We start from the raw sequence: 25,908 nt of genomic DNA, 5'->3' as shown, positions 1-25,908 counted from the left end.
GACAACAACAACAAATTCACCAATGAGATTGAAACAATCTCTCAAGCCTAACCATGGAAATAACATAAAATATAATACAAAATAACTTTAAACGTTTACTTTCCACTATTAAAATGCATATTATTTTCGTGGCGCAGCTGCATATATATATATATATATATATATATATATATATATATATAATATATAAAAAAATATTATTTTTTAAAATACAATTAGAACACACAAAAAGAATAAGAAAGATACGTTTTATATATATATAAAATCTCCTCTATATATAATATAGAGGAGGCTGTAACCCAATGAAATGTATTGTAAAAAAAACTGTAATTTACCTTACAGTCACGTGACGTTCTAGCCCAGTAGGCGTGTCTATATGCAGATTGTGTGAAACCTGCAGGTGCCATGCCTTTATAGTGAAGATGTGGCCATGGCTTCTGGTTCTGGCTTTTGTGAAGAATGCTCCCGACTGCTTAAAGAATTTACTGTTCATTTAAGGAAGGTTTGCAGAGAGTTTGAGCAAAAAATGATGGACGTTTTCAGGGAACTTTCTCAGTGCACCTGCTTTAGGAGTACACCTGACGGGAGTTTACTGAGGAAGAGGACGCAAGAGTTGCCCTCTTTACACCTGCTGTATGGTAGGAACACTGTAGCCGTTCCTTTTCTTTGTTGTAGACATTAGCATTGTTGTGGAGGGCAAACACACATGTGCAGACCTTATCTGTTTTTTTTTTTTTTTTTTTTTGTGAGACAAAGTCTACCCAGTTGATACAGATCTGCAATTTAAATTGAGAAGAGCAGACAGTTAGCCTACATCACCAGTGTATTTGTTACTTTAGAAAACAAATTCTCCTTGTATCATATCATAAAAGTAGTTTATAGAAACCCTTGTGCTTGGTATTTACACAAATACACGGCTTACGTGCAGTTTAGTGTCACAAATTATTTATATATGATGATTATTTGAGACAGGTTAGGGTTAAGGGTAAGGGTAGGGTTAGGGTAGCACAGGTGGTTTAGCAGGTATATAATTAATTAAGGACATTGTATGGGGAATTTGGGACACTAAATTGCAAGTATACCCAAATACACATGTATAAAAATCAATCATTGATCAACTCAAGTTTTGGGAGATTGATTATTGTTAATGTGTTTCTTCTCTTAGATGATGAAACTCTACTTAATCTGGGGAATCTACAAGCTTTGAGCAGACTTGCGACCTCAGAAAACACTGATCTACAAATGACTGCAGCCTTGTATTATTTACATCTCAGTCATCATTGTGAGTAAAGAACTCAAACAGATTTTTATGTTGCTTGACTATCTTCATTATAGCAATGGCTTACAGATCAGTGATGCATAGAATGACACTATTGTTTTCTCTTCAGGTTTCTCATATCACTCACTGTCGAGATAAGCTCTCTAACGGATGACTGGTATCATGCAAATTTTCAACTGTATTTTTTTTTTTCTAGGGTTGGCACTTGGCAAATCATTTCCAGCATGCATGAGCTTTAGTGTCATTATGAAGCTATAATAAATAGATATAACTTTGAAATCCCACAGTATGATATCATTTACTATGATAAACTGGTAACGACAGAAGCAATGACTCCTATAAAGTCAGATCACTGTATTTATAGGTAAGTACACGTTATATCCAGCAGTATGCAAATGTGTGACCACATATTTTGCATAAATGTGTCCGTTGACAGATTCCTATAGTTTACTTGGTTGTTGTTGATAGAACACCGGTCGGATATCTCTTTTAGGATTTGAATTTTAAACCAACCAGCAGTCACCTATTTCATGTTTAAAACAAAAATGTGGGTTTCGCTAGTGAGACTGACCGCTAATTAAGATTGTATTTAACTTGTAGATCATTCTTTGGGCATCAAGAAATTTAACTGACTTGTGAAATTTTGCTTCTTCAACAGCAATGATTTGTGTCTTTTCATCATTTTATTCTTTTTTGCTTTGTGTGTTCCAGTGAAATCGCCCTTACCAGATGTCTTCATGGAGCCAGTCATGGCCTTACTTTTATCAACTGACCTAGATGTGCAAAAGACTATCTCTCTCTCCTTGGTCAATCTGTTGGTAAAGAATAATGGTAAGAGACAAGAATCAGTATTTATATTTATAATCCTTACCCTCTCCTCTTTTTTTAAGTTGTTTTAAAAAACAATGCATCACAGCTGAAGTTACCTAGTTTATGTGGATCAGATGTTTGTAATCACTGGCCATGAAATCTGATTTCAGTGTGCAAAGAGTTAGTGATTGAAATGGGGATGCTGGTGCCCATACTGGAAATGTTCCAGTCTGGTGATGCCACCGCTCAGTCTCACCTATGTGCCTGCGTCACCATGTTGTCCACCTCAGGTTTGTTTAGACAGGAAGGACTCTGTCTTCAAGTCTTTAAATAGTTTAATAGTTCACCCTGGCTCGCCTAAAATGTCTTTTGACTGCAGAGACACAACATACCATTATATTTCTGTCTAGATTAGCTGTGTGCAGGTTTTTTCTTCTTCTTTTCATACAGAATCAAACAGAGAAGCTGTCACTGTGGATGGAATAATGCCACTGTTGGCTTTAGCAAAATCCTACGACCCACAGGTGCAACAGAACGCCACCTGGGCTCTGTTACATCTCACACAGTCAGGTGGGATAATGTCCTTTTTTAAATCTCAATATTCATATATTTTGTATTAAACCCGAAGCTGCTGTGTTCATGTTCTTTCCAGTGTTATTTTGCTTGAACATAACATGGAAACCAGAACATTCTCTTCTGTTTTTTTTTAATTTTTTTTTTTATAAGATTGGTCGACAAGGATCTTATGTCAAGCAGGGGCCATTCCTGTCCTGATACTTCTGCTGCAGTCCTCAGATTCAGAGGTTCAGTTTTACAGCTGCACCGCTCTGTGCAACATCGCTGCTGTCCAGAAGCATCACCCAAAGTTGCTCAGCATTGGGGGTCATTTTTTGTTAAAGTCTCTACTGACACTCATGTCGTCATCTGTGCAAAAGGTAATTGTGAACTTTAGTGGCTGAGATTGAAAGTAAATCAGCAACAATGTTAAATTAAAAAAAAAAAAATGTAATTTTTTTTTCAGAATTCAACACAAGCATGCAGATGCCTAAAAACCCTTTCAAAGAATGGTAATTATAAACAATGAAGCCAGATATTGATACCATACCCAAAGCAGATGCTGTTTGCCTTTTTTGTTTTTTCTTTTTTTTTAGTGTAGTTCTGATTCAGGAGCAGCTGATGGAGCTCGACTGTGTGTTGCCTCTAAAGGCGCTGCTAAAAACCTCTTCTCCTGTGTGGACCGAGTCAGCCATAACGCTACTGTCTGCACTGTCGGCACACCCACCAAACAATGTACGATTTCCTACACAGTCAGCAGGATCATAATAATGACGTTGGTAACCATTTGTGATGTGTTACAGCTGTGAAGTGGTCGAAAATAATTTGATGTTCTTTTTGCACACTCCATTGTATGTACTTGAATAATAAATCACTGTTGTGTTTACATCCTAATACTGATAATATTTCCGTGGTTTAGTTCCAGGACGTCCTGGTAAATGAAGGACTGTTGGATGAAATTGGCCAGCTGCTACATCATCACACATCCAGCTCTGTCATTATCACACACAGCTGCAAGATCATCACTGAACTGTGTAGCTCCAGCATGGGACAACAGGTACACCAAGGCTGCAATTCAGGATTTCATGTCTGTTGTAAAAACATGATTTGTCTGTGCATGGTGCCCCAGATTGATACACTCATAAAGCTGTATTTAATCCCATCATTATCTAGGCTGTGATGGAAAGTCTGTGTTTATCAGGACTCCTCAGGGCTCTTCTGTCTCAGTCCCTATCAGATGACATTGTGCTGCATGTGACGTCATGCTTACATCACCTCACCGCTTTGGGTGAGTAGTCTAGTATTGCCAGATCTAGCTCCACATCATCTGTTCTGTTTCGAATTTTTTTGCTGTGAAATATAACGCAAATGACATAATAAGATCTCTATTTTTTATTAATATTTTTTATAATCTTTCACTATTTGTCACTATTTCAGATCCACCTAAGTCTAACATGTCGCTGACAATAACATCAGAGCAAGTTTCAAGACTTGTGAAGTTGTCGGGACAAATACAAAATCCTTGGTTGTCATACAACAGTGCGGCCATCATCAGCAAACTAGAAATGACTGGTACTGTTATGTGCAAGTGTTAATTGCTGGTTTTATATTATTACATTAAAGGTCCCATGGCATGAAAATTTCACTTTGTGAGGTTTTTTAATATTAATGTTTCCCCCAGCCTCCCTATGGTCCCCCAGTGGCTAGAAATGGTGATAGGTGTAAACCGAGCCCTGGGTATCCTGCTCTGCCTTTGAGAAAATGAAAGCTCAGATGGGCCGATCTGGAATCTTGCTCTTTATGAGGTCATGAGGAGCAAGGTTACCTCTCCTTTCTCTGCTTTGCCCGCCTAGAGAATTTGGCCCACCCATGAGAGAGTGACATCATGGCTTTCAAACGAGCAAAGTGGCAGTTGGTCAAGGCCACACCCCCACCCTCCACCATGCCCACCTTGCATCCAAAGAGCACCATGTCATGGGACCTTTAAGTTATATTCTGTCTTCTACTATTCACCTAGGGGAGATGGTCCAGTTGCTGAGACCTCACTACACTACCATGGTGGAGTACCTGTTGGTGTTTCTCCAAAATAAAGATGTTAAGTTTCAGCAGCTTGGCATAGCTACAATATTCAACCTCAAGAAAGGTTAGTATTTGTTGTACACCTACTTATTAAGCAACCAAGGGTACTGCAGCCATTTGAATTATCGTATAATTCTCTTATCCCTAAACAAATTTAGAATAATCAGGCTTTGCAGTTCAGTGGTTCTTAGCCTATTTTGTGCTGTTGTCCTCTGCAGATGGAGACTTTTCGTCTCTGTTGGCTAACAGTGAGTTGGAGGCTCAGCTCTGGAAGGTGCATGCGCAGACGGAGGAAACCAGACGGCTGCTGCAAATGATTCAGCCCCTTTCTCCATCTTCTGTGAACCCTTGACTCTGTCAGCACAAATACTGAGATATGTGCAAAGTGTGGACTGTAAGCAGTTTTTACATTCATGCACTGTATAGACGAGCAGCATTTTTATATTGTTTTATAGTTGTTTTTTTTTATAGTTGTTTTTTTTTTTATAGTTTTTTAATATAGAGTTTTTATGTTCAGAGTCAACAAATTAAGTCAAAAACAAGGCAGAGATGCGGCATAGTTCCAACTTTAATGAAATATGGCATATATTTCAACTTTAACAGGTTAACAAGTGATAGCTATAAGCAATACTTCAACTATAAGATCAAATATTGATGATCAGATACATTTGTTTTTATATACTTTTATTATAATAAACCTATTTAACCTCCTACGCCTCAAACTTTCCTTTGTAAAGTGGTTGCGCAATATCAAACAAAGCAACTGTCAAGTGCAATAAAGGCTTTGTGCATTGTATTCTCTAAAACAACACTCACAAAACTAAAGCAAAGTCTTTGGAAACTAATTTCCTTAGCAGCGTTGAAATTCGTGATTGCTTTACTTCACAAAATATAGGTTAAATTAGGAATAAATTCATGAAAGGAACTTTCACCAACAACCTAAAATCTTGTGTTCTTAGTGCAAACCACCACTCAAGCTATTCTAATTCCACAGTGACAAAACTGAGGAGGGAAAAGTGCTTAGATCGCAAGAAATATCCGGAATAAGCAAAAAATTAAATGGCTAACATATGTTGTGATTGTTAGAATGGCTATTCCTAGTATCTGTACAGAGGCCAGCAAACTATTATTACCACTGTCTACATCTACTCGTTTTTGGATAGTCCTTTCTAGTTCAGAAACCTGCTGTACTGAAGAAAGTAATAAATAACTTAACAATATTTGTGCCACTGGTTACACACAGAAACGTGACCAAATGCTGACGTCCTCGGTGAGAGGCAAGGCTGTAATCTTACATGCTCTTTAAAGGTGCCGAAGGGCAGCAAAATGACTGTACTGCAGTAACTCCTGTGTTTCACAGAGAAATCACAGCTCTCCAACAAAGTCCTTAAACGTCTGCCCACTTCGCAGGTGCTCAGATGACCTCTGAAGAATGCACAGTAGGGAGACAAACAAAAAGATATTAAATAAAAGGTGTCAGAGCAGCTTCAGAGAGAAGTAGTAGTACATTTATGATCCAGTCTTGGACTTTTTATTAATGGATACTACAGAAAAAGGAGAGGCGGTTGCACATTGATGAAGAGCTTTTTTTTTTTCCAGTGCTTCTTTTCTTTTCCTTTGCTGCTGTGTTTTGTCCTGCACATGTACTGTACCTATGTTGGAGGTGCACACTATTCCTCTTTGATTTGAATATTGTCTATAGAGACCACCATGGTAGGAAATTTCTTATCCACCAACCTAAATGACTTCCTATTTGTGTGGTCTGTAACCGAAATTGGTAACCAACCTGACCGATGATGGGACATGTCTGTAAGTGTCTAGGTCCGTAAGGTGCCTGACTTCTAAATTAAAAGGCACTAGACAGAGCCAAAATGTCCCACCCTGAGGATAAGCGTTCTTAAGTGATCTGCTGGTTGTGTCTCACCTGCTCGTTGGTGGGTCTGGATTTCCTCCAGGCCTGTGAGAGTCCTGAGGGACCTGCGTTCTTTGAAGGCCACAACAGGTACCATGTCCTCCTCGTTGTTCAGCCCCAGCTGTGAAGTTTTCGTCCCCACTGGCAGCTTGACAACATCTTCTATGGTGCCATTGTGCACAGGCACATTGTTTTCCTTTGGTTGGGCTTCATTTGGCAAAATCTTCACTGGTACAGATTTCTGTGTTTTAAAAAAAGGAATAACCAATTTGGTCAAGGACACGCTTTTAGATGTTGGTTATTTATTAGTGAATACTGGATGTGTGTCATAAGAGCCCAGGGGCAATGTACTTTTACAAAAACTTAACAGTAAATTTCACCGTATCAGGAGAATCTGTCCTTCTGGTTCTCCGCATGATCTCCTCAAGTCGCTGGAAAAGAAAACCGCTTTTATTAAATTGCTGTCACAATGTTACCTTACACAGCAGATGGATTCTCGCGATATCACAAGATCATGCGACATAATCGCAGGATCACATCACACGGGGTAACAAACAATCTAGCAGTCAGGTTATTTTATATCAAAACTTACTTTTGATTTCATTATTTTTATGAACACAGATCATACATAGGATACGGATAAAGTTTTTTTTTTTATCAAATAAAATCAAATACATTTTGTCAAAAATGTCACCTTTTTTCTTGCTTGGCGTGCCGCCTCCTCTTTCTGTGCGAGTATTTCTCGCTCTTGTTTCATCTGCTCTGCTTTTTCCTTTTCTCTGGCTTGTTCCTCCTCTCTCTATATAAACAGAGAAAACATAAAAGGAGTTAAAAGACACAAAAAGCATCCACAAGGACACCTGTGGGGGCAGAGGTGGTTTCTTCTGTAAATTCCCTCATGCACTGAGGAATGTTTGCAGTTCCCACCTGTTTCTGCAGAAGGGTGGCTTCCCTCATAGCCTGAGCTCTTTCTTCCTCAGCTTTTCTCTGCTCCTCTTCCTCCCTTCTCATCTTCTCCTCTATGAGACGCTGAGCCTCGGCCTGCTGTCGGGCTCGCTCGTCTGCCCTCTTGCGTTCCAGTTCTTCACGACTCCGCCTGGACATAAATGTATGTCCAATAATCAAATCATATCAAATAATCAAATTGTACTACGACAGTCTTAATGGCCTTTCTGCCTCATAGGTGGACATGCTTGTTACCTTTCGGCCTCCTCTCTTTGCAGGCGCTCCTGCTCCTCTCTCTCCCGTTGTAGTCGGGCCTCTCTCCTCTTTTCAGCCAGGAGACGTGAGGCCTCCCCTGGGTCTGAAGTCCCAGCTGAAGGCCTGCACGTGACTTCAGGAGGCTGTGGAGCTGGATGAGGAGGCGTTTGGGGAGGGCCTGAAAACAAATAATATCAACTTCAATACACATTAAATGCCACTTTAAATACTGCAGGCCTAGGCCTTTCCCTAGCTTACTTCTATATCCTGCAGCTGTTCTGGTTGTAGTTGCTGATATTTTGTCGGGCAGGTTCGAACATGGAGCCTCTGGTGGATTTTCATCCCTCGTTTTCTTCCGCTGACCTTCATGTGATGTCCTGACAGGCCTTGAGTTACCAGGAGAGAGGGCAGAACTACAAAGAGCACCATCTTCCTCAGGGACTGGCGGGAGCTCGAGCTGCAGCGGGGTTGAATGTCTGCTGACTGATCTTCGGAGGGTCCTTTAAGATCCAGTAGAAGAGAGTAGATGTCCCACTTTGTTCTGATTACTGTCACTATGTCATGAATGTACAGAGGATGTTTTTGGTCTAACATTTGACCTACCGTTTAGGTGAGGGAGAGGTTGTTCTGCTCTGTGTATCTTTGGCAGGTTTCAAACTGGTGTTGACGGCAGGAGATCTGGTATTTGAGTTCTTCTTATTAGTATCTTGCTGTCTTGCTGTTGTGATCTAAACCGAAAAAGAAAAGGTTATCAGAAATATATATATTTTTTTACATAATTCTTCTCATCTTTGAGTCCAAGAATTACCTGTGCCAGATTGATGCTTCTGTGCTGGCTGTTGTTGGGCCTGGGGGAGGGAGATGGCCAGTGGTGGGCTGAACCAGAGTGGGGCTGGGGTTTGTGAGGGGTGGTGGTGGTGGAATTCATGGAGTGGAATGAAACTGCACGGCGACAAACATGGACAACTGAGGCAGTGATTTGTGCCATAATTATGGGAAATTGGAGGAGATATGCACAAATGACGGAAACAGTGATGAAATTGTGAAGCAACGCGAAAACAGAGAGGGAAATGAGCAGTTGGTTAGTCGTAGTAGTATCTTACAAATGCACTACTAACAATTAGCATTGCGTTGCCATAATATTAAATCAGGCTGCGTTCTGTTATCATGGAGGAAGAGTACCTTGGTCTCCTGACTGACAACCAGCACTCTTGCTCCTGGCCAGATAAGAGTATGTAGGGGTAAGCAGGCGATTGACCAAGTTCTTCTCCCAGGTTGTCAGTGGCAGGCGACGTGGAACTACCATATTGATCAGTATATACATTTTAAGGGCAGCAAAAAAAGATAAAAAAAGATAAGGCACTGCAGGAGTTGTTGTGTTAAGATATGTTACACAGAGAACAGATACGGTTAAGTATGGTGTTATGAGTTTAGAAAGATTATGTTAAAAGAGAGGGGGAAAAAAAGAAAGCACATTTATCTCTACTTACCATTCTTGGTGAGCTTCCTTCCTCTCGAGTATTGACCGAGGCTCTGTTGGACCTTTTGGCTCTTCTCCACTGTCCTACGCACTGCAGACTCATATCGCTCCTTAATTCAGGAAAATAGGCTTTAGTGGTGATGTTACTCAACACCAGAGCTGTGAAAGCATCAGCCTTTACTAAAAAAAGAAAGTTTTTCATTTCCTCCATCAAAACTCACTTTCTCCTCCTTCAGTCTCTGCTTGCGCTTCTCTTCCACAGCAGCACGCTTCCGCTCCTCTCTGAGCCTCTGGTCCTGGAGTTTCTTCTTGCGCTCCTGCAGTTGTTGTTCATAGTATCGCCTGGCCCGCTGCTCCCGCTCCAGCCTGCCCTGTTCCCGAAACACTGAGGAAAAAAAGTTAACCAGTATATATAGATAACTTGGGTTATGTATGTTTATCTTATTAGAAATTTAGGACAATGCATTAAGTGTCACATACCAAGTAACTTCTGGTGCTCCTGTCTTCTTTCCCGTGCCGCTTTCAGCCTCTCATCAACATTTAGTCCATTAGCCACTACATGGGCAAAATGATACTTTATTGTCATTGCTGTGATGCCATAAATTGCATAAGAATACTATTAGTTATATTAAACATTCAAGCAAAATCTAGACAAGTCTGTAAAAGGAAAGGAAAATGCTAAAAGTCATTATCCAATATTCTAATAAGACAACAGCTGCCTGATTTAAAAAAGAAAATAAATGTGAGAACTGTATCAAACCTGCAGTGGCCCGTGGGGCTGTGTTACAGATTTCGGCAGCCTTGTTGACGGAACAGGCGGTTTTCTTTGCCTGTGAATTTGGTTTGATATAACCACCATTGTCTAGAAGTGGGGGGGACAGCATGTTAAAAAATAAGAGCAATATCTCTGACCTCTTCCAGGTTTTATTTTTCATAATCTGACACAATATTCCTTTGATATTTTGTATTTTCTACTATCTGTAAATGCATATTTTAGTACAACAGATGATGTGAAGGGGCTAATAAAAACTAATAAGCTTGAAGAATATGTTCCAAATGAACTGGTATGGCCTTAGGGTCAGCTGCAAATGAAACGGCCATTATAAACTGCCTGCGTATAAAAGGCTCGGAGAACAGGCTAGCACCTGATCAGTCCTCATGGAGATGACTAAAACAAGCAACGAAAAAGGTCAAGACATAAAGGCACCACACAAGACTGATAAGTTATTTGTATAAATGCACAAAGGGGGGGGGGGGATGTATTTACTTTAGGGTTTCATAATATCAGGATGCTGATTATTCAATGTGTATTTTGTCCACAAATGCCCCCTGATTTCCTCATCTTCATGGTATCCATGCTCAATTACAGAATGATAAATTATTTCTCACAGGGAATGTACTGTATATATCCTATTCCTGCGTCATCAATATGAGCAGATGATCCTTGGTTTGTGATCTACAGTCGTTCTGGCTTTGCTTCAAGGAAAGGCTTGTTTTGATCGGATACCATACAAAAGCAAAGATAACCGCGACTAACCTCCTGTTCTTTCAAATCCATTCCTCTTCTTCTGGCTCTCGATGGTACGTGTAGAAAGAGGTCCCTGTGATGGAGGGATGTCACAGTGTTTCTTCTGCACAGCCATGCTAGGTTTTGAGCCTGGAATACCAATGCTCTCACTCTAAAGCCCCCTCCTTTCTCTCCTCCTACTCCTCCTCTCCCTCCTCCTTTTGAATTTCTATTTCAAGATGCCTTCGGGTCGCTTTCCAAGTGCGCTGTGCGGAGAAGTACCCTCTGCATCAGATGCTTGTTCCTCTGTGCCTTATAAACCAATAGAGAGAAAAGCATGTAAACAAAGCACCCCCCTGTCCAAAGGGTTAGAGATAAATTAAAGGTTATCCACAAATTAACTCCTGTCTTCTTTAAGGCTATAGAACTCTGAAGAGGATACTCAATGAGGCTTGTCTATAAAAAGGCTATTCCCCCTTTAAAGATATCACCCTTGTGAGCTGCTCTGCTTTACTTTCACAGAACATAGCTGTGTCACTTTAATTCCCCCACCACACTGCCTGCTTGCTAGATGGATGTGGCCAAAGGGATGCAGCGTTTCCTGGAGATAGAAAAAAAAAATGGAAGCAAAGCTGAGAGCCTGTCTTCATGAATAATTACCATGACAACGGTGGTATAATATTCAGTGACATACATTGCTTGGACATTAACTCGCTCTGATGGAGTCAGTGTTCTCAATAGATGAGGCAAAGATTTGAGCTTTTTTTTTTTTTTTTTTTTTTTTTTTACCCATCATTCTTCCGTGATGAGTTAAATGGTATGACCACCAGATGGAGATATTTCTTTCTGGAGAACAAGCTGAAGTCAGCCATGCCTTTAAATGGCTTCAGCTACAATCACATAAGTTAATGTTTTTTTAAGGGCCAAATGACCAAAGCCCGATCAAATTCAAAAACGAAAAACGTATTATGTACTGTATAGATAAACTAATTTTCTTCATAACTGAAATTATATTCAAGTTAAGAAATATTTAGTCTAAATCCTTGACGTTCCACTTCCGGAACTGCTCCAGTGCTGCAGGAAATTTTGCCGGATGCATGTATTTTCGCCAATGTCTGTTTCCTTCCGCTTTCTTTGTGTGGGAATTTTAAACTCCGGTGGATTTATGAGGACTATGGTTAACTGTTCCTCAGATCTCTGCAGGGTAAAATGAGACAGCTAGCGAGACTATCTGTCCAATCTGAGATTTGTCGCGCATGACTATTTTACAGCAGCTCTGTGCGGAGCTTAGCGCCGCCCATGACAATTATGAATGCCAATAAACCAGAGCACGTTTTACTCCCATCCCAGAATGCTATGTAGACTAGCCAGACCCTCCTCCGCTCCGCAGCGTGTGGATGGTCTGGCAAAGTGAGACTAAGAAATACTGTATCTAAAAAAAGAAATTGGATGGATTTCCATGAACATGTGTACAGACATTCATGATCCCCAGAGGATGAATTCCATGACTTTGTTTTAGCTTATCCAGTGAAATACATCAACATCTAGTAGATGGATCTTTAAGGTTTATAAAATGTAAGCTGTCTATTGTATAACCATTAAAGGCCAGGACACTTCAGTCAGTATTCAAAACAAGAGTTCAGAAAACACAGTTCTAAGCTTTGATGACACAGGTCATCATTCAGGATATTGAATACAGTCACTATTCACGTTTTCTACTTCTGTTCAAATTTTAGAGTGCATCTTTAAAGTATAGTAAGCTTGTGTTTAAACATTCAACCTGTTGTGCATGATGTGAGTCTGCAGTGCTGTTGATATATTCCCGTTGAGAGTTTGAGTTTGTGTCAGTGGAATGCTGTGCTAGGGGGGTTTCACTACCTGCGGGTGGGTCCATGGTCTCATGGGCTTCACATCCTTAAGAGAGATTAGAGTTGGAGAGTTTACTTTCTGTGCCAACAGAGTGGTACATAATGCTGGTCTGTGTTGCTGCTACCCATCTCCCCAGAGGGCCCTGTTGCTTTCTTATGAATAGGGGTTGTATTGCCAGCCGATTCGTCACCCCTTCCCAAAATCTTTGTTGTGTGCAGGTTCTGTGTGGCCTTGGGTTGCAGAGGTGGCTGCAGAGAGTTGTGCCTGGGCCAGCTGCTGACAAACTTAATGGGGTTGCTGCTGGAGAACAAGAATGGAGCTCTGCATATCCTCCACTTCCTCATCCAGAGTGATGAAAGAATTTAACTCTGCAGAAAATTACTGACAACAATGAAAAGGATGGGACAAATTCAATTCAAGAAGGCACACACCCTGAACCAAAACAAGAAGGTGATGTTTCAAAATGGCTCTGGCTTCAGCAAAGCATCACTACAGAAGTTAATAAAAGCATTAGAGTAAACAGTATTCTATAGGTTATTTGTTGGAAGCTGCTGCTTACTGTATGTCAATTCTTAACATAGTTCCCTTAAGTATGTCAACTAACCAACTAACAAAAACAAAAACATATTTTAAAAAAAGGTCAACTGCCAGCCAAGACAAGAGCAATTATATATGGCCAAACTATTGGCTATTGTATCACTAGCAAGCACATGGAAGGGCAACAGCCTGACATGTCATTAAACCACGTTTAATATTAGACATGGAAAATTGCTTGAACACTCACATGCTGTTTTAAAGGATTCATTATTTCTAATTAAACTGAACGTTGGACGATCTTGTTTTATCCTTTCCTCAAGGCACTGGTTAAAAATCAGCATGCTCACGATGACTTGCTATAGTTATGAATACGCGTGGGGACTGCTGAAGACAGCTCAGCGCCCGTCGTGTATATGAGCGCGCGTAAGCGCGCGTCAGATGAAACAGGTAAACAGCTAGCTAGCTAATTAAGCTAACTGCTAAGGTTGTAAGCTAAGTAAGGTTTATCTTGGTAAACATTAGCAACGTTGGCACCATATTTTGCACAAGTCATTTTCAAAGACTATCAGCAAAAATAAGCAGCTTCTGTACAGGTTGGGGCATTAAAAATATGTAGCGTTAACTGAAGAAGTTGCTTTAGCATTAGTCGCTGTCATAGCTAACATTTTAGCCCGCTGTAGAGCTAGCTAGCTAACTAGCTATCTTCGCAAAGAGTGTATAAGTACCTCTGCATAAAAATGAGTCCAGTTTGAGTTTAACAGGTGAAATACATTTACTTAAACTGCCTTCCAGCTACCATTGAAAGGAACATGACCTGTTTGGCCACCAGGTGGTGCTTCCATTCATTACTGCGCTCACAACAGGATGTAACGTTAAATATCATAGACTGTATTATTAATATACAGTCTATACGTTATACACAGTAAGTATGGTAGCCTAGCTATATTATCTAGAGTAGGTATACCGTTTTATACAGTAGGTGTAGGTTACTGAATTAATATAATTTTGTCCATTTAAGTAACATACAGTAGGATGCAAAGGTTTGTAGGTATAGATGACTTTTAAAATCATAGAATTAACAAAACAGTCATTTGGATTGACCCTGGGGTCACTTGAGGTCAGGCCCTTTGTGCTTGCTACCTAGTACAATGGCCTCCCTGACACCATCAATAACAATGCCCTCTGGCTGTGTTTCCCTGATTAAGCTTTCCAAACTCCCCATCCGAGAGTTTGACAGAAATGTGTCATAAGGATACACTACACCACTGTCAGGTGGTGTGCCCACGGAGTCACTGGAGCACAAATAAGATGGTGATAACCGCTCTACTACCAACAGCCAAAAAAGGGCTCTGGACACTGGACCTACATGGGATAAGATTGCATGGTTGGTATCAAGTCATTCTGTGGTTCATCCAAGACGACATTGTCCAAGGTGTCAATTTAAGGGCTTTGTTGCTTGCTCATGCATATTCATTAGTTTTACCCAAATATTTGTCCAAAATACTCTGTTTTTATTGCATAGATGTTAGATGTTTTTGTTTTTAAGCTGATATGTTGCACCTGAGACAGCTCATCTCTACTGACAGATTCTCTGATGTAAAGTAGTTTTGCCCATAATTGTTTTTTAGTCAAGTAAAATACTTTTTGTTCTTTATCAGAGCAGAAAAGTCAACTGTGGCACATTGGTTTGGTCGCTGATGTCAACTTCGAAGTGTCTAAAGTGGCATTTGATGACTACACCCATCAGAGAATGAGGTTAGTGTAAACTACAGGGGCAGCCAGTAACTTTGCACGACTGCTGACATGGTTACCGACCATCCTGGAGGAACTAGGATCTCCCCAACCCCTTGCCGATATTGAATCATGTAATTAAGGGCAGAATCCCTCAACGAAATGGTCAGGTTAATGTCACTGAGAGTATCACACTTTAGCTCAGTGGGCTGGAGAGGATGCGTCCTTTACAGGTTTGGTAAAGACAAGGAAAGAAGTTGCATAAAGTTAAGGAAGATGTTTTGTTTGATACACATCTACTAAATATTGGTTTATTTATGTATCCTTAAACATAGACTTCTTTAATTACATTTAATTAAGTGGGTAAAACATAAAGATGTTTGCCCAATTTAATAATAATGATAACATGTTTCTGTTATTCCCTCTAACTAAATTTATATCTTTTGTTGTGAACAGTGATACCTCCACATAATGAGGATGCCACATGCAACCCTGACTGGAGTGCTTAAATAATTTAAAACCTTGTTTCATCGGATACCAGCAACTCTAGACTTTGACGTATGGCTTACAGACTGGCTGTATGTGTAATTGATGAGATGATGAGTTGGAAATTAGCATTGAATAGAAGTTGCATTTAATATAAGTTGCTAAAGCATGTATCAACTTAGAAAAATAATGCAACATAATCATTGCATTTAAAACTGCTTTATTTGTGGGGAAACACATCATACTATTGTTTTCCTGATTTGATCTTTATTTATTCAAGTAAATAGACATATGCAAAATGTATTAACACCCTCTGTATCATTCAAAACTCAAACCTGAATGAATTTGAAACACCAGGCTTTGCAAATAGGGCTTGCCACCATTTGGTGATTCCATGACAAAAGACAGTGTGTCTGCACCAAGACCCAGTTTGGAACAGCTCTCTATTAAAGATTAAAGCAGAGCATTCTTCCAACTAGGCTGGCCCAACATTGTCTTTACTTCCATGAAATTCTATTACTAGTGACATAGCAATATATACATCACCTCAACCTCACACATTTTGAAGCTTTTTCATTATGATAGACTCTACAATATATAACACACATACACACACACACACACACACACACACACACACACACACACACACACACACACACACACACACACACACCACTATACAATTTATCAATTGGATTATTTCAATGGCCTTTTGCCCTGTGTATAAAAGTTGCTGGTTGGCTTTTCACCGACCATTTTAGAGGAGGATTTAGGATTTAAGAAAAAATCTTAACTTTTTTCTTTTGTTTTGGGCACAGTGTATGTGGATTGGCGGACTCTGCTCACAGTGACGTCTCTCAGCAGTCCCTAGTTATAGTTACCAGTCTCAGGTTGAACACTCATGCACTATTCATTGGGGTATCACATCACTCCTGCCTAACTTCAGACTTGGACAAACCCAATTCTTTTCTGTACAACTTTACTTTGTAGCCTTATTCTTACTGCTGTGTAAATGTCTAAAATGTTTATGTAGTGTTGCTTCCATCTCACAGGTAAAAAGAAGTTGCTGTTTCCTTACAGGAAACCTTTTGGAGCTACTCAGAGGAAGGAGACAAGAGCATTATTTTCTTGTATGGTATGTATTTTAACATATTTTATCAGCAACATCATGTTAGGCAAAGAGCAGCTAGAACAAGCAAAGCTTTGGCATTTAGGCCTCAATGTTTTGCAGCATACTTAAAAGACTTTCTTTGTAGAGAGCCTTTCTGATGACTAATATTTGTTCTGTTAAAAGATATTTTTCATTTGGATAACAGAAATATTCAGAACTTTGCTGTCTAGGTTTCTTGCAGTTTGCAGTATTTGATTGCATGCGTTTTGGTTATTCTAAACATCTGCAACATGCAGCTCATAAGGGTGTTACATTATTTTGCTGAGGGCTTGGATTTTGACTAAGTTTCAAGCATTGGCACGTGTTTAAAATGTATAGTGCATAGGTTTGATGTGTTCCACTGTTCGACTATTACACACAACTCTGAAAATGTAAAGAAAATATAAAAAAAATGTAAACAAACTTTTAGGGAAAAACTGTCAGCCCAGATAATTTGTGTATACTTCTGAAAATGCCAATCTTGGAAATAATTAACTAAAAAAGATCACATTCAACATTTATTATGAATATGAACTTTTTAGATTAAAACCGTTCACTTGTGGAAAGGGCACTTTGCTGATTAATTACAGCAGAAGATTAATCATTTTAAGTGTACTATTTTTCACAATGTGTGTGAAATGTATCCTCTTTAATTGATGTATTAAGGTCAGTGGATTTGAATAATTGAAAGCCTCTTTTGAAGGCTAATCCAGGGTGTGGTAGCACAAAGACAACCCTGTTAAAATGATAGCATACATGCTGTACTTTAGTTCTCTCATGACACTTTGAAATATGTTTCCCAATTCATATGTTTTAGGTTTGAATTAATGCGCATTCGATGTTTTACATGCTCTTTATATTTAAGGCATTTTTCAGTTGCTCTTGGACTTTTTTGATAGCAATAAATTGCTGGCCTTCTGTCTACAAGTCATTGGAGTAGAGTGTCATGGTTTAGTCTGTTGTGTCTGTTCAGACTGAAGAAGTCTGGTTTGCAGAACATGCATAGAAAATAAGATTAACATGCATAAAACAATTAACACTTAATTTTTTTAATTAATTGAAAGTAGTTGATAATACAGATGATTAAGTAATTGCATCAACAAAATCTACACCAATGTTTTCTTTATAAATGTGAAAACCTATTGAATCACTATATGTCTTTCACAGAGCACACAAAGAATTGTTTTCAACCATGAAGCGCAGTAAGCACCGTGGACACAAGGAGGACAGAAACGGAGGTATCGGTAACCCGGATGGATGACAGGAGATTAGGTCCAATTAAATAGGAAATCCTGTTGGCTTACAGACCCTTGCAGCCCACTTCAGCTCAATAGAAACATTTTGTCAAACCAAAGAACCAATGATTTTCTCTACATTTATTCTTATCCTTAAAAATATGAATGCAGCAGTTACTTCACCAGTTACAGCTGTGAATGCCTCAGTTGCTTTATAAACCAACCCTGCAGTAGACTAATATGCGTTCAGAATTGCTGCACGTATTATACCTTCTTTCTGCTTTTAAATGTCATGTATGGCCCTCATCACTTGTCTCTGACTTTCATAAACAAAACTCCCAGTGGATTACAGAATAATTTATACAATAAAACACATTTTTTTAGCAGGACATTCAATGGTGCAAGAATTTACTTAAGATTTGTCTGTCACCATTTTTAAGTACTTTAATTTTAGAACAAATTGTACTTATTGTGTGTCTTTCATATGATCTCCAGATGAGCCAGCTATTCTGGAGACAGAGGACCTGGATCGTCAGGGAATGTTCATGGGAGGAGGCCCAGATCCCGACACCATCTCACTGGCCTCAGTCACAGCCGTCACCACCAATGTATCAAATAAGAGGCAAGCATGATTCTGTTGTGCATTCAGCTGCATTTAAAAAGAAAGAAAGAAAAGAGATTGCTTGTGTTAATCATGTGAATCTGTCTGAAGATTCTCAATAATGTCTAACATCTCATTGTCTTAAAGATCAAAGCCAGACATAAAGATGGAGCCTAGTTCTGGAAGACCAGTAGATTACCAAGTAAGAGAAATCTTTCCCATCAACAAGTTTTTTTTCTAGTATGCGTTGAGGAATTACTGACTAGTCATGGTGGAATATATTAATGTTATTTTACTTGCACAGGCATGACTAATCTTTTTTTTTTGTCTGACACAATTGGTACATAATCAGTGACTCAAAAAAATCAGTCAGTCACTCAATTGTCATGGAATGACATGACTGAGATTTTCATGGTTGGTCCTAAAAATCATAGACAAAAGATTTATTCACACCTGGATTCACTGTCTCTGAAATACAGTGAACATGTCAGAAACCTTGGCATTGTTTTTGATACTGATCTACATTTTGAAAATCACATCACAAATACAAATACAAATAAAAAACAGCATTTTATCACTCAAAAAATATATCAAAACTTAGAGCATTCATGCGTGCGCTTGTGCGTGCGTGTTTGTGAATTTGTATGGTGGCACTTGTATGTTGTGTTTTGTTTATGTTGAATGTCCTGTTGTGTTTATTGCATTCTTATTTCTATTCATGCTTTGTATGTGTATGCTGTTTTTAATGTAAAGCACTTTGGATTTACTTGTAATGAAAGGTGCTATACAAATAATATTGACATTGACATTTCATTTCAGATCAGTGTGACAGTGATTGAAGCCAGGCAGCTGGTTGGACTAAACATGGATCCAATGGTCTGTGTGGAGATTGGAGAAGATAAAAAGTACACCTCAATGAAGGAATCGACCAACTGCCCTTACTACAATGAAGTGAGTCCGCCATTACAACATATTGTATCTATATTAATTTCAGTTTTGGCAAAGGCTTACTATTTATCTAAATACAGGGTTGATACTAATAATATTGTCGCTTAACTCTTTTCTCTTTCCAGTATTTTGTGTTCGACTTCCACGTCCCTCCAGATGTTATGTTTGACAAAATCCTGAAGTTGTCTGTAAGTTGTTTGATTCATAACAATGTAAAATGAAACAGATTCATGTAATTCTTTGTTTGCTACAAGTCAAGTGTATTTAATGTTATGTAATGTAATTTCCCTGAACCAACCCTTAGGTGATTCACTCCAAAAATCTTCTGCGTAGTGGAACACTGGTTGGAACTTTTAAACTGGATGTTGGCACAATCTACAGCCAGCCTGGTAAAGAATCAATGAAAATCGGCTTTGTTATTATGAATTAATGGTACTGATATTTCAATTAATTTGTGCTTTCTTTTGTCTTGCAGAACATCAGTTTTACCACAAGTGGGCTTTGCTGATTGACCCTGAGGACATCTCAGGGGGCTGCAAAGGCTACATTAAGTGTGATATTGCAGTTGTGGCCAAAGGAGACACCATAAAGACTCCACACAAGGCCAATGAATCAGAAGAAGATGACATAGAGGGGTTACTAGATTTTTATTTTTCATGATTCTTTATTCTAAAAATATAAATTGTCAAGCGAAGATGTTAGCGTCTTGTTTGGTTTCTTATTTCATTGAGTCCCATTTCTGTTTCAGCAATCTCTTAATACCAGAGGGGGTGCCTGCAGAGCGACAGTGGGCTCGTTATTACCTGAAGATCTATAAGGCCGAGGGACTCCCTAGAATGAACACCAGCATCATGGCTAACGTCAAAAAGGCCTTCATAGGAGAAAATAAGGACCTTGTTGACCCGTATGTCCTAGTACAGTTTGCTGGGCAGAAAGTGAGTAATAGTATGGATCATATACATTGCCCTCTGTTTTTGGCAGCTTTCTCTCAGCTGGGTCAAAATATAAATTACAGTGCAACTCCTGAGTTAATTTATATATAATAATGTAATGTGTGATTACAGGGGAAAACATCAGTTCAAAAGAGCTGCTATGAGCCTATCTGGAACGAGCAAATTGTTTTCACCGAGATGTTTCCACCCCTATGCAAGCGCATGAAGATCCAGCTCCGTGACTCAGATAAAGTGAATGATGTTGCCATCGGAACACACTTCCTGGACCTGCGGAATATTTCCAATGATGGGGACAAAGGTGATGTACCGTTTGATCTTTTAAACGCATTTCCTAAAAATTTACCTTCCTAATTTTTTGAAATATTGTTTTGACCTGGAAAGAAACTAGTGGGCGATGCCTTTTACGATACAGGGAAGCATCCTCCAGGTTGATTGTTATCTCATTTAACTGCAGAAGATTTGGTTTGAATGTGGGTTCTGTTTGAGCAACTTGTACACAGTTGTAAACAATAAGCCTGTCATAAGTCTGTTGACCTTGCAATCAAATATACTCAGTGCATCTGTCAAGTAGTGATATTCTATGTATAGTTTGTAATTATCAGATATAAATTATATTCATCCTTTATCTCTCAGGCTTCCTTCCCACGCTGGGACCTGCCTGGGTTAACATGTACGGCTCCACTCGTACCTACACCCTGATGGACGAGTACCAGGAGTTAAACGAAGGGCTCGGAGAGGGAGTGTCCTTCAGGGCCCGTCTGCTCATCAACCTGGGTGTGGAGATCCTGGACCCCTCCTCGCCTGACATTACCAGCTCCACAGATGTGCAGTTGGAGGGTGTATCCAACATCGCAGAGGTGGGTCCCTGCTTGGATGGGCAGCCATGCAAAGGAAGCCAATTGTTACTCATTGTGCTGCAGTTGTTGTTGAATTATTAATTGTCTTTTTTTAGCCCACCTGGTGCATTATTAACATGCTGTTGCATTAATGTGGCTTCTTTTTGTTGGTGGACAATGTAAGTTACACAGCAAATTCAATTGAGCACAGTGGGATCGTAACCCTCAGCGATTCAGTTCTCTCTGTTCCACAGCTTGTATTACAGGCTTGTCAGGACCACTATGTATCTATATATTCTTTTTTTTTATTAGGAACACATTGGTGTACATAACACAGCACAACAAATATGCATCTTTTTCTGATTTAAAGAACAAATAAAATAAATAAATAATATATACGTAGAAAAGAATGGAATGACATACTTAAACATAATTGAAAATCCAGAGAAAATAAATGAGTGAAAAGAAAAAGAAAAAAAAAGAAAAAAAGAACTTAATTAAATTAATTAATTAAAATTAAAATAGTGAGAAAAAAAATAATAATACAGTTAGTATGAAAGAAAGACAAGCTGAAAATATGTACTCCTGGAGAAAAATTTAAGTGAACGAACATTTGAGTAGCTTAAACTAAAACTTAGGGCGAGGAGACGTAAAATTAAGATCATCGTAAATTAAGTAAATTCTGATCTAAGTGAGGATATCGATTCATCCCAGGATGCCCAATTTGAGCTTCTCCATCACATAAATGTCGTAGATAACCTTGAACCAATCTTCAACCTTGGGTACATCTGTTGTCAACCACTTCCTTGTAATGGCTTTCTTACTGGCTATCAACATATAATATTAAAACATATACTTGTTTACAAATCCCTTAACAGTTTCTGGTCTCAAACCCAGGTACAGAGTCTCAAACTTCAGTGGGATTACTACCTTTAACACCGTTTCCATAAAGGTTTTAATTTGTTTATAGTAGAACAGAAGTAAAGGGCACTGCCAAAACACATGAGAATGATTTGCCTTCTTTTCCCCACAGGACCTCCAGCATGTAATGTTATTGTTCAAGAAAGTCTGTTTTTAAAAATCTTCCACCCAAATTCTCACCAGGACTTCCTTTTCCCATTTATCTTTCATATAAATTGTGTCCTCTCCACTTAACTCATTCAACTTGTTATACAATTTTGAGATATTCCTGCGACCTGGGTCCGATTTGTAACTCATTAAGAAGACCTTCAGAATACCTGAATTTGTCTTATCTAATGTGTAAAATGTATCACTTTCTCAGTATAATGTCTAAGTTGCCAAAACCTGTAGAAGTTTAGATTTGTTAAGCCATTGTGGACTTTTAAATCCTGAAAATGTCTTAGTGCTCCATCTTTGTAGAGGTCACTATATTTTACCAGACCGTTTTTTAAATCTTGCATCTGTTCTGATGGGTATGAAATCTGAATCGCAAGCTATCCATCTCATCATAAGGTACGGCTCCTGGGACCTGTGATCTTTTAGCACCTGATACCAAGTTTTGAGTGATGACATTATCCATGGATTGGAAACCCGCACACGTTTAATTAAGGCAGTATCACCTATCGCAGCTTGAAGAGAAATATCGCTGGATATACTGCATTCTATTTCCTTCCACTTTGCTGTGTAGGATGGATTGCATATATCATATTATTATTATTATTATTATTAGCATATATATATTTTTATCTGTGCTGCTCTATAGTAATTTTTTATATTTGGGAGGGAGAGACCTCCATTTTTCTTGGATAGCTGAAGCGTCTTACTCTATCCAGATCCTGGAATTGTCCATTTGAGAGTTCAGATGGGAGGGTGTGAAGCAAATATAAAAGTCTTCCACCCTCTGTGCTAAACTCAGAAAGGGAATTATATTCCACCGAGACCAATCTGATTTGATATTGGAAATTACAATATTGTAATTTACAGATATAATTTTGGCAAAATGTTTTCGAAGATTTACTCCCAGGTACTTCATCACATCAGAATCCCAATTTAGCACCTGAACGGTGGTATTCTGTCTCCCTTTCATAACATCAACGCCTAATCAATATCACTTTTTTTTTTATTTCAAAACAGCAATACAAAAGCAGTTGAAAAATGTATGTATGAAAACAAGTTTCCTTTTTTTGCTTACATACACAAAATAAAATAAACAACAAATCAAAGCAAACCAAAGCACAACAACCCCCCACAGTCAGTAATGAGGATAAAATACAAAAATACAGACAGATATACAGCATCCAAATTCAGCGAAACATTACAATAGGTAGTCACCCTAACAGAGTACAAAATAGGACATATTGCCAGGTTTAGGCCAATCTAGTCTTAGTCAGGAATATTTGAGAAACTAGTATTCTCAAAATATAGAAAAAACATTTTTGAGAAGAACTCCTTGTAGAAAGTCTAATTTGTTCTAATTGAAGGAAATAAAGGACAACCGCCAACCAGTGTGCATGACAGGGGGGGGTTCTTAATTTCCATTTAGTTAAAATTAGTCTTCTTGCTAATAAGGTGACAAAGGCAATAACATCTCTATTAGATGGGAAGAGGAGACACCAAACAATGTGGTGAGAGCATTCGGCTTCATCCTCTCTTCAACTGTTTGAATATAGTGTCTGAAATAGTTTTAAAAATATCCATCCAGTAGTTACGCAGAGATGGGCAGAGCCATAACATATGAATTAGATTGGCTGGGGTTTGCTTACATCTATCGCATTCTGAAGATATATCTTTGTAAATCGTAGCCAGCCTCTCTTTAGTGTAATAAGTACGGTGCAGAATTTTGCACTGAATAAGGCCATGGTGCACACATATTGAAGTTTTATGCACATGACTAAGAATTTCGTCCCACAAGGCTCTTATGGGATCCAGTGGATTTGGATGAAGAGAGAGAATTTGATTATAAATATCTGAAATTAACTCTTTCAATGAACAACTAGGTTTGAAAAACTTATCAAGAGGTGACTTGTTGGGCAAATTGGGGAGGTTTGGGAAGGTTGTGCGAGCAAAACTACGAACTTGTAGTTATCTAAAAAAGTGATATTTAGGGAGTGAGAATTTCTCTGACAGCTGTTGGAAGGACACAAAGGTGTTGTTAATGTATAAATCCTGAAATAATACTATGCCTTGATTGGACCAAATTGAAAAAGAGTTGTCTACAAGAGATGGAGGTAAAGTATGATTAGTGGCTATTGGAGCTTGGATGGAGAAAGATTGTAAACCAAAACAGCATTTGAATTGAGCCCAAATTCTAAGAGAAGTTCTCACAATCACATTCTTACTGTACGGAGAAGTGGAGGATAAAGTAGAAGAATGCACTACAGCCTTCAATCAAACCGGTTTAGTAGAAAATGCCTCCATGGTAATATCACATATTTCTTTGAATGTTTTAAGCCTCTGAAAGACGGCGTTATATTGCCAGGGTCTGAGAGCTCCGAAGTTATGCTGCTAACCTCATGGCCGCTCAACCGGAAGTCAACCACTATGTTTCTTGTTATGTCATCAAAGTGCAACAGCTTTAAAAATGTGTTTGTTTGTTTGTCTGTGTTTAAGTGTTAATGTTCAGTTTCTAACTTTAATTTAATCAAGAACATTTGAAGAAGTGACAGAGTTTACCAACACTTTCTCACACTTGTTTGTCTATTTCACAGACTGCTACTGGGAAGGTTGAGGAATTTTTCCTCTTTGGGTCTTTCCTGGAGGCCACAATGATTGACAGAAAGATTGGTGATAAACCCATCAACTTTGAGGTCACCATAGGTATTTTCCATTACCTGTTCTTTTGTCTTAAATTGAATCCTTGGAAACTTAAGCCCATTTTCAGTGTAATTTTGGAGCAGAAAGTTGAATAAGGCAGTTTTAGAAATTACCTTAAGTTATGAACATTATAGTGTTGTTGCTATATCTCATATGAAAGCAAGCAGTCTAAGAGACTGAGTTATCATCAAGATTTGAAGGTGTAGCAATATTTAAGGGACTACTAACTACTGACTACTAACATAGCTGCTGTGTGCCAGGTTACTATGGAAACGAGATTGATGGAGCTGCCAGGCCAAACACAAAGGGGAAAAAGGGGGGAGGAGATGGTGATGAAGAGGAAACTGAGCTGATCCACAACTCCAGTGAGGAGGAGATGGACGATGACGGGGACCTGACTTCAGTGGCGACTACCCCTCCCATGAAACCTGTCATCACTGACCGGTCAGAGCAAAATCGCCACCATCATACTGTAGAGTGACAGTGCAACTCACAACAAACAAACAACAAAAAAACTGATTTCTTGTCTTGTGATTTTAAAGTAATTGAAATAGTCTTAAATAGTACTTACTTTACAGAACATTAAGTAATTGCCTTTTGAAATGTAGACCTTTGAGTCTTTTCACTCTGTTAGATGCACATCAATCAACATCACAGTTTAACCAACCAGGTGGTTTATTATTTCTATTTTAAAGAAATGTTTCATTTGTATCCTCAGAAACTACTTCCACCTGCCGTATTTTGAGAGGAAGCCGTGTATCTACATTAAGAGTTGGTGGCAGGACCAGAGAAGGAGGCTGTACAATTCCAACATTATCGACAACATTGCAGATAAACTGGCAAGTCATTCACTCTACCAATTAGTAGATGAGCCTAGTATTACAAAAGTTAGAACTTAGTATTTACTTGTGTTTTGGCAGTTGAACACAGTTTCTGGTTTTGAATGAGTCTAAACATCTATTG

The 25,908-nt window shown here is 38.8% G+C and overlaps 3 protein-coding genes across 14 annotated transcripts in view; 2 read left to right on the top strand and 1 right to left on the bottom strand.

Annotated features, from left to right (window-relative positions):
• Positions 1–365: 365 nt before the first annotated feature.
• ankar (ankyrin and armadillo repeat containing) lies at positions 366–5,433 on the top strand. The gene is made up of 13 exons (XM_028565128.1): positions 366–638; positions 1,166–1,282; positions 1,991–2,110; positions 2,260–2,379; positions 2,540–2,659; positions 2,816–3,024; positions 3,111–3,156; positions 3,246–3,379; positions 3,564–3,701; positions 3,818–3,932; positions 4,082–4,216; positions 4,662–4,787; positions 4,942–5,433. The coding sequence occupies exons 1-13, from the start codon at positions 431–433 to the stop codon at positions 5,073–5,075; spliced, it is 1,722 nt and encodes a 573-aa protein (XP_028420929.1). The 5' UTR covers positions 366–430; the 3' UTR covers positions 5,076–5,433.
• map7a (microtubule-associated protein 7a) lies at positions 5,282–14,098 on the bottom strand. Of its 4 annotated transcripts, none has more exons than XM_028565126.1 (18): positions 13,476–13,720; positions 12,701–13,072; positions 11,314–11,423; positions 10,853–11,128; positions 10,076–10,177; positions 9,796–9,870; positions 9,537–9,700; positions 9,326–9,425; positions 9,018–9,134; positions 8,644–8,777; positions 8,439–8,563; positions 8,094–8,335; positions 7,836–8,013; positions 7,563–7,731; positions 7,330–7,434; positions 7,016–7,066; positions 6,648–6,876; positions 5,282–6,148 (listed from the first exon to the last, which is right to left on the bottom strand). In XM_028565126.1, exons 4-18 carry the CDS (start codon positions 10,956–10,958, stop codon positions 6,138–6,140), a joined length of 1,908 nt encoding a protein of 635 aa, XP_028420927.1. In that variant the 5' UTR covers positions 10,959–11,128; positions 11,314–11,423; positions 12,701–13,072; positions 13,476–13,720; the 3' UTR covers positions 5,282–6,137. The 4 variants fall into 4 exon arrangements, with proteins under 4 accessions (XP_028420927.1, XP_028420928.1, XP_028420926.1 ...); XM_028565127.1 differs by having other exon boundaries at positions 10,853–11,134; positions 11,375–11,423; XM_028565125.1 differs by lacking the exons at positions 11,314–11,423; positions 13,476–13,720 and adding an exon at positions 13,954–14,098 and having other exon boundaries at positions 10,853–11,134.
• The window catches only part of LOC114546382 (otoferlin), a 27,815-nt gene continuing 15,416 nt past the window's right edge, over positions 13,510–25,908 (top strand). For 2 of the 9 annotated variants that reach the window (XM_028565122.1, XM_028565113.1), the window contains exons 1-17: positions 13,510–13,675; positions 14,434–14,612; positions 14,887–14,983; positions 16,501–16,583; positions 17,766–17,836; positions 18,329–18,455; positions 18,582–18,636; positions 19,254–19,385; positions 19,508–19,570; positions 19,687–19,771; positions 19,858–20,017; positions 20,131–20,317; positions 20,447–20,633; positions 20,969–21,192; positions 24,840–24,948; positions 25,206–25,389; positions 25,664–25,784. In XM_028565122.1, coding sequence (XP_028420923.1) covers positions 17,791–17,836; positions 18,329–18,455; positions 18,582–18,636; positions 19,254–19,385; positions 19,508–19,570; positions 19,687–19,771; positions 19,858–20,017; positions 20,131–20,317; positions 20,447–20,633; positions 20,969–21,192; positions 24,840–24,948; positions 25,206–25,389; positions 25,664–25,784 — 1,680 coding nt within the window. In that variant the 5' untranslated portion in view covers positions 13,510–13,675; positions 14,434–14,612; positions 14,887–14,983; positions 16,501–16,583; positions 17,766–17,790. The other 7 variants (XM_028565121.1, XM_028565118.1, XM_028565120.1 and 4 more) reach the window with 6 other exon arrangements.

This window comes from Perca flavescens, chromosome 20, assembly GCF_004354835.1.
Source record: "Perca flavescens isolate YP-PL-M2 chromosome 20, PFLA_1.0, whole genome shotgun sequence".
Classification (NCBI taxonomy): domain Eukaryota; kingdom Metazoa; phylum Chordata; class Actinopteri; order Perciformes; family Percidae; genus Perca; species Perca flavescens.
The sequence above is the reverse complement of the archived record's forward strand: the minus strand, read 5'-3'. Positions and strand labels throughout refer to the sequence as shown.

Coding starts and splice junctions, on each gene's coding strand:
- ankar (XM_028565128.1), top strand. CDS start 431: ATGGCTTCTGGTTCTGGCTTTTGTGAAGAATGCTCCCGACTGCTTAAA. Junction 2,380..2,539: donor CACCATGTTGTCCACCTCAG/GTTTGTTTAGAC, acceptor CTTTTCATACAG/AATCAAACAGAGAAGCTGTC. Junction 4,788..4,941: donor AATATTCAACCTCAAGAAAG/GTTAGTATTTGT, acceptor TGTCCTCTGCAG/ATGGAGACTTTTCGTCTCTG.
- map7a (XM_028565125.1), bottom strand. CDS start 10,958: ATGGCTGTGCAGAAGAAACACTGTGACATCCCTCCATCACAGGGACCT. Junction 7,732..7,835: donor CAAAGAGAGGAGGCCGAAAG/GTAACAAGCATG, acceptor ATTTATGTCCAG/GCGGAGTCGTGAAGAACTGG. Junction 7,435..7,562: donor CCACCCTTCTGCAGAAACAG/GTGGGAACTGCA, acceptor CTGTTTATATAG/AGAGAGGAGGAACAAGCCAG.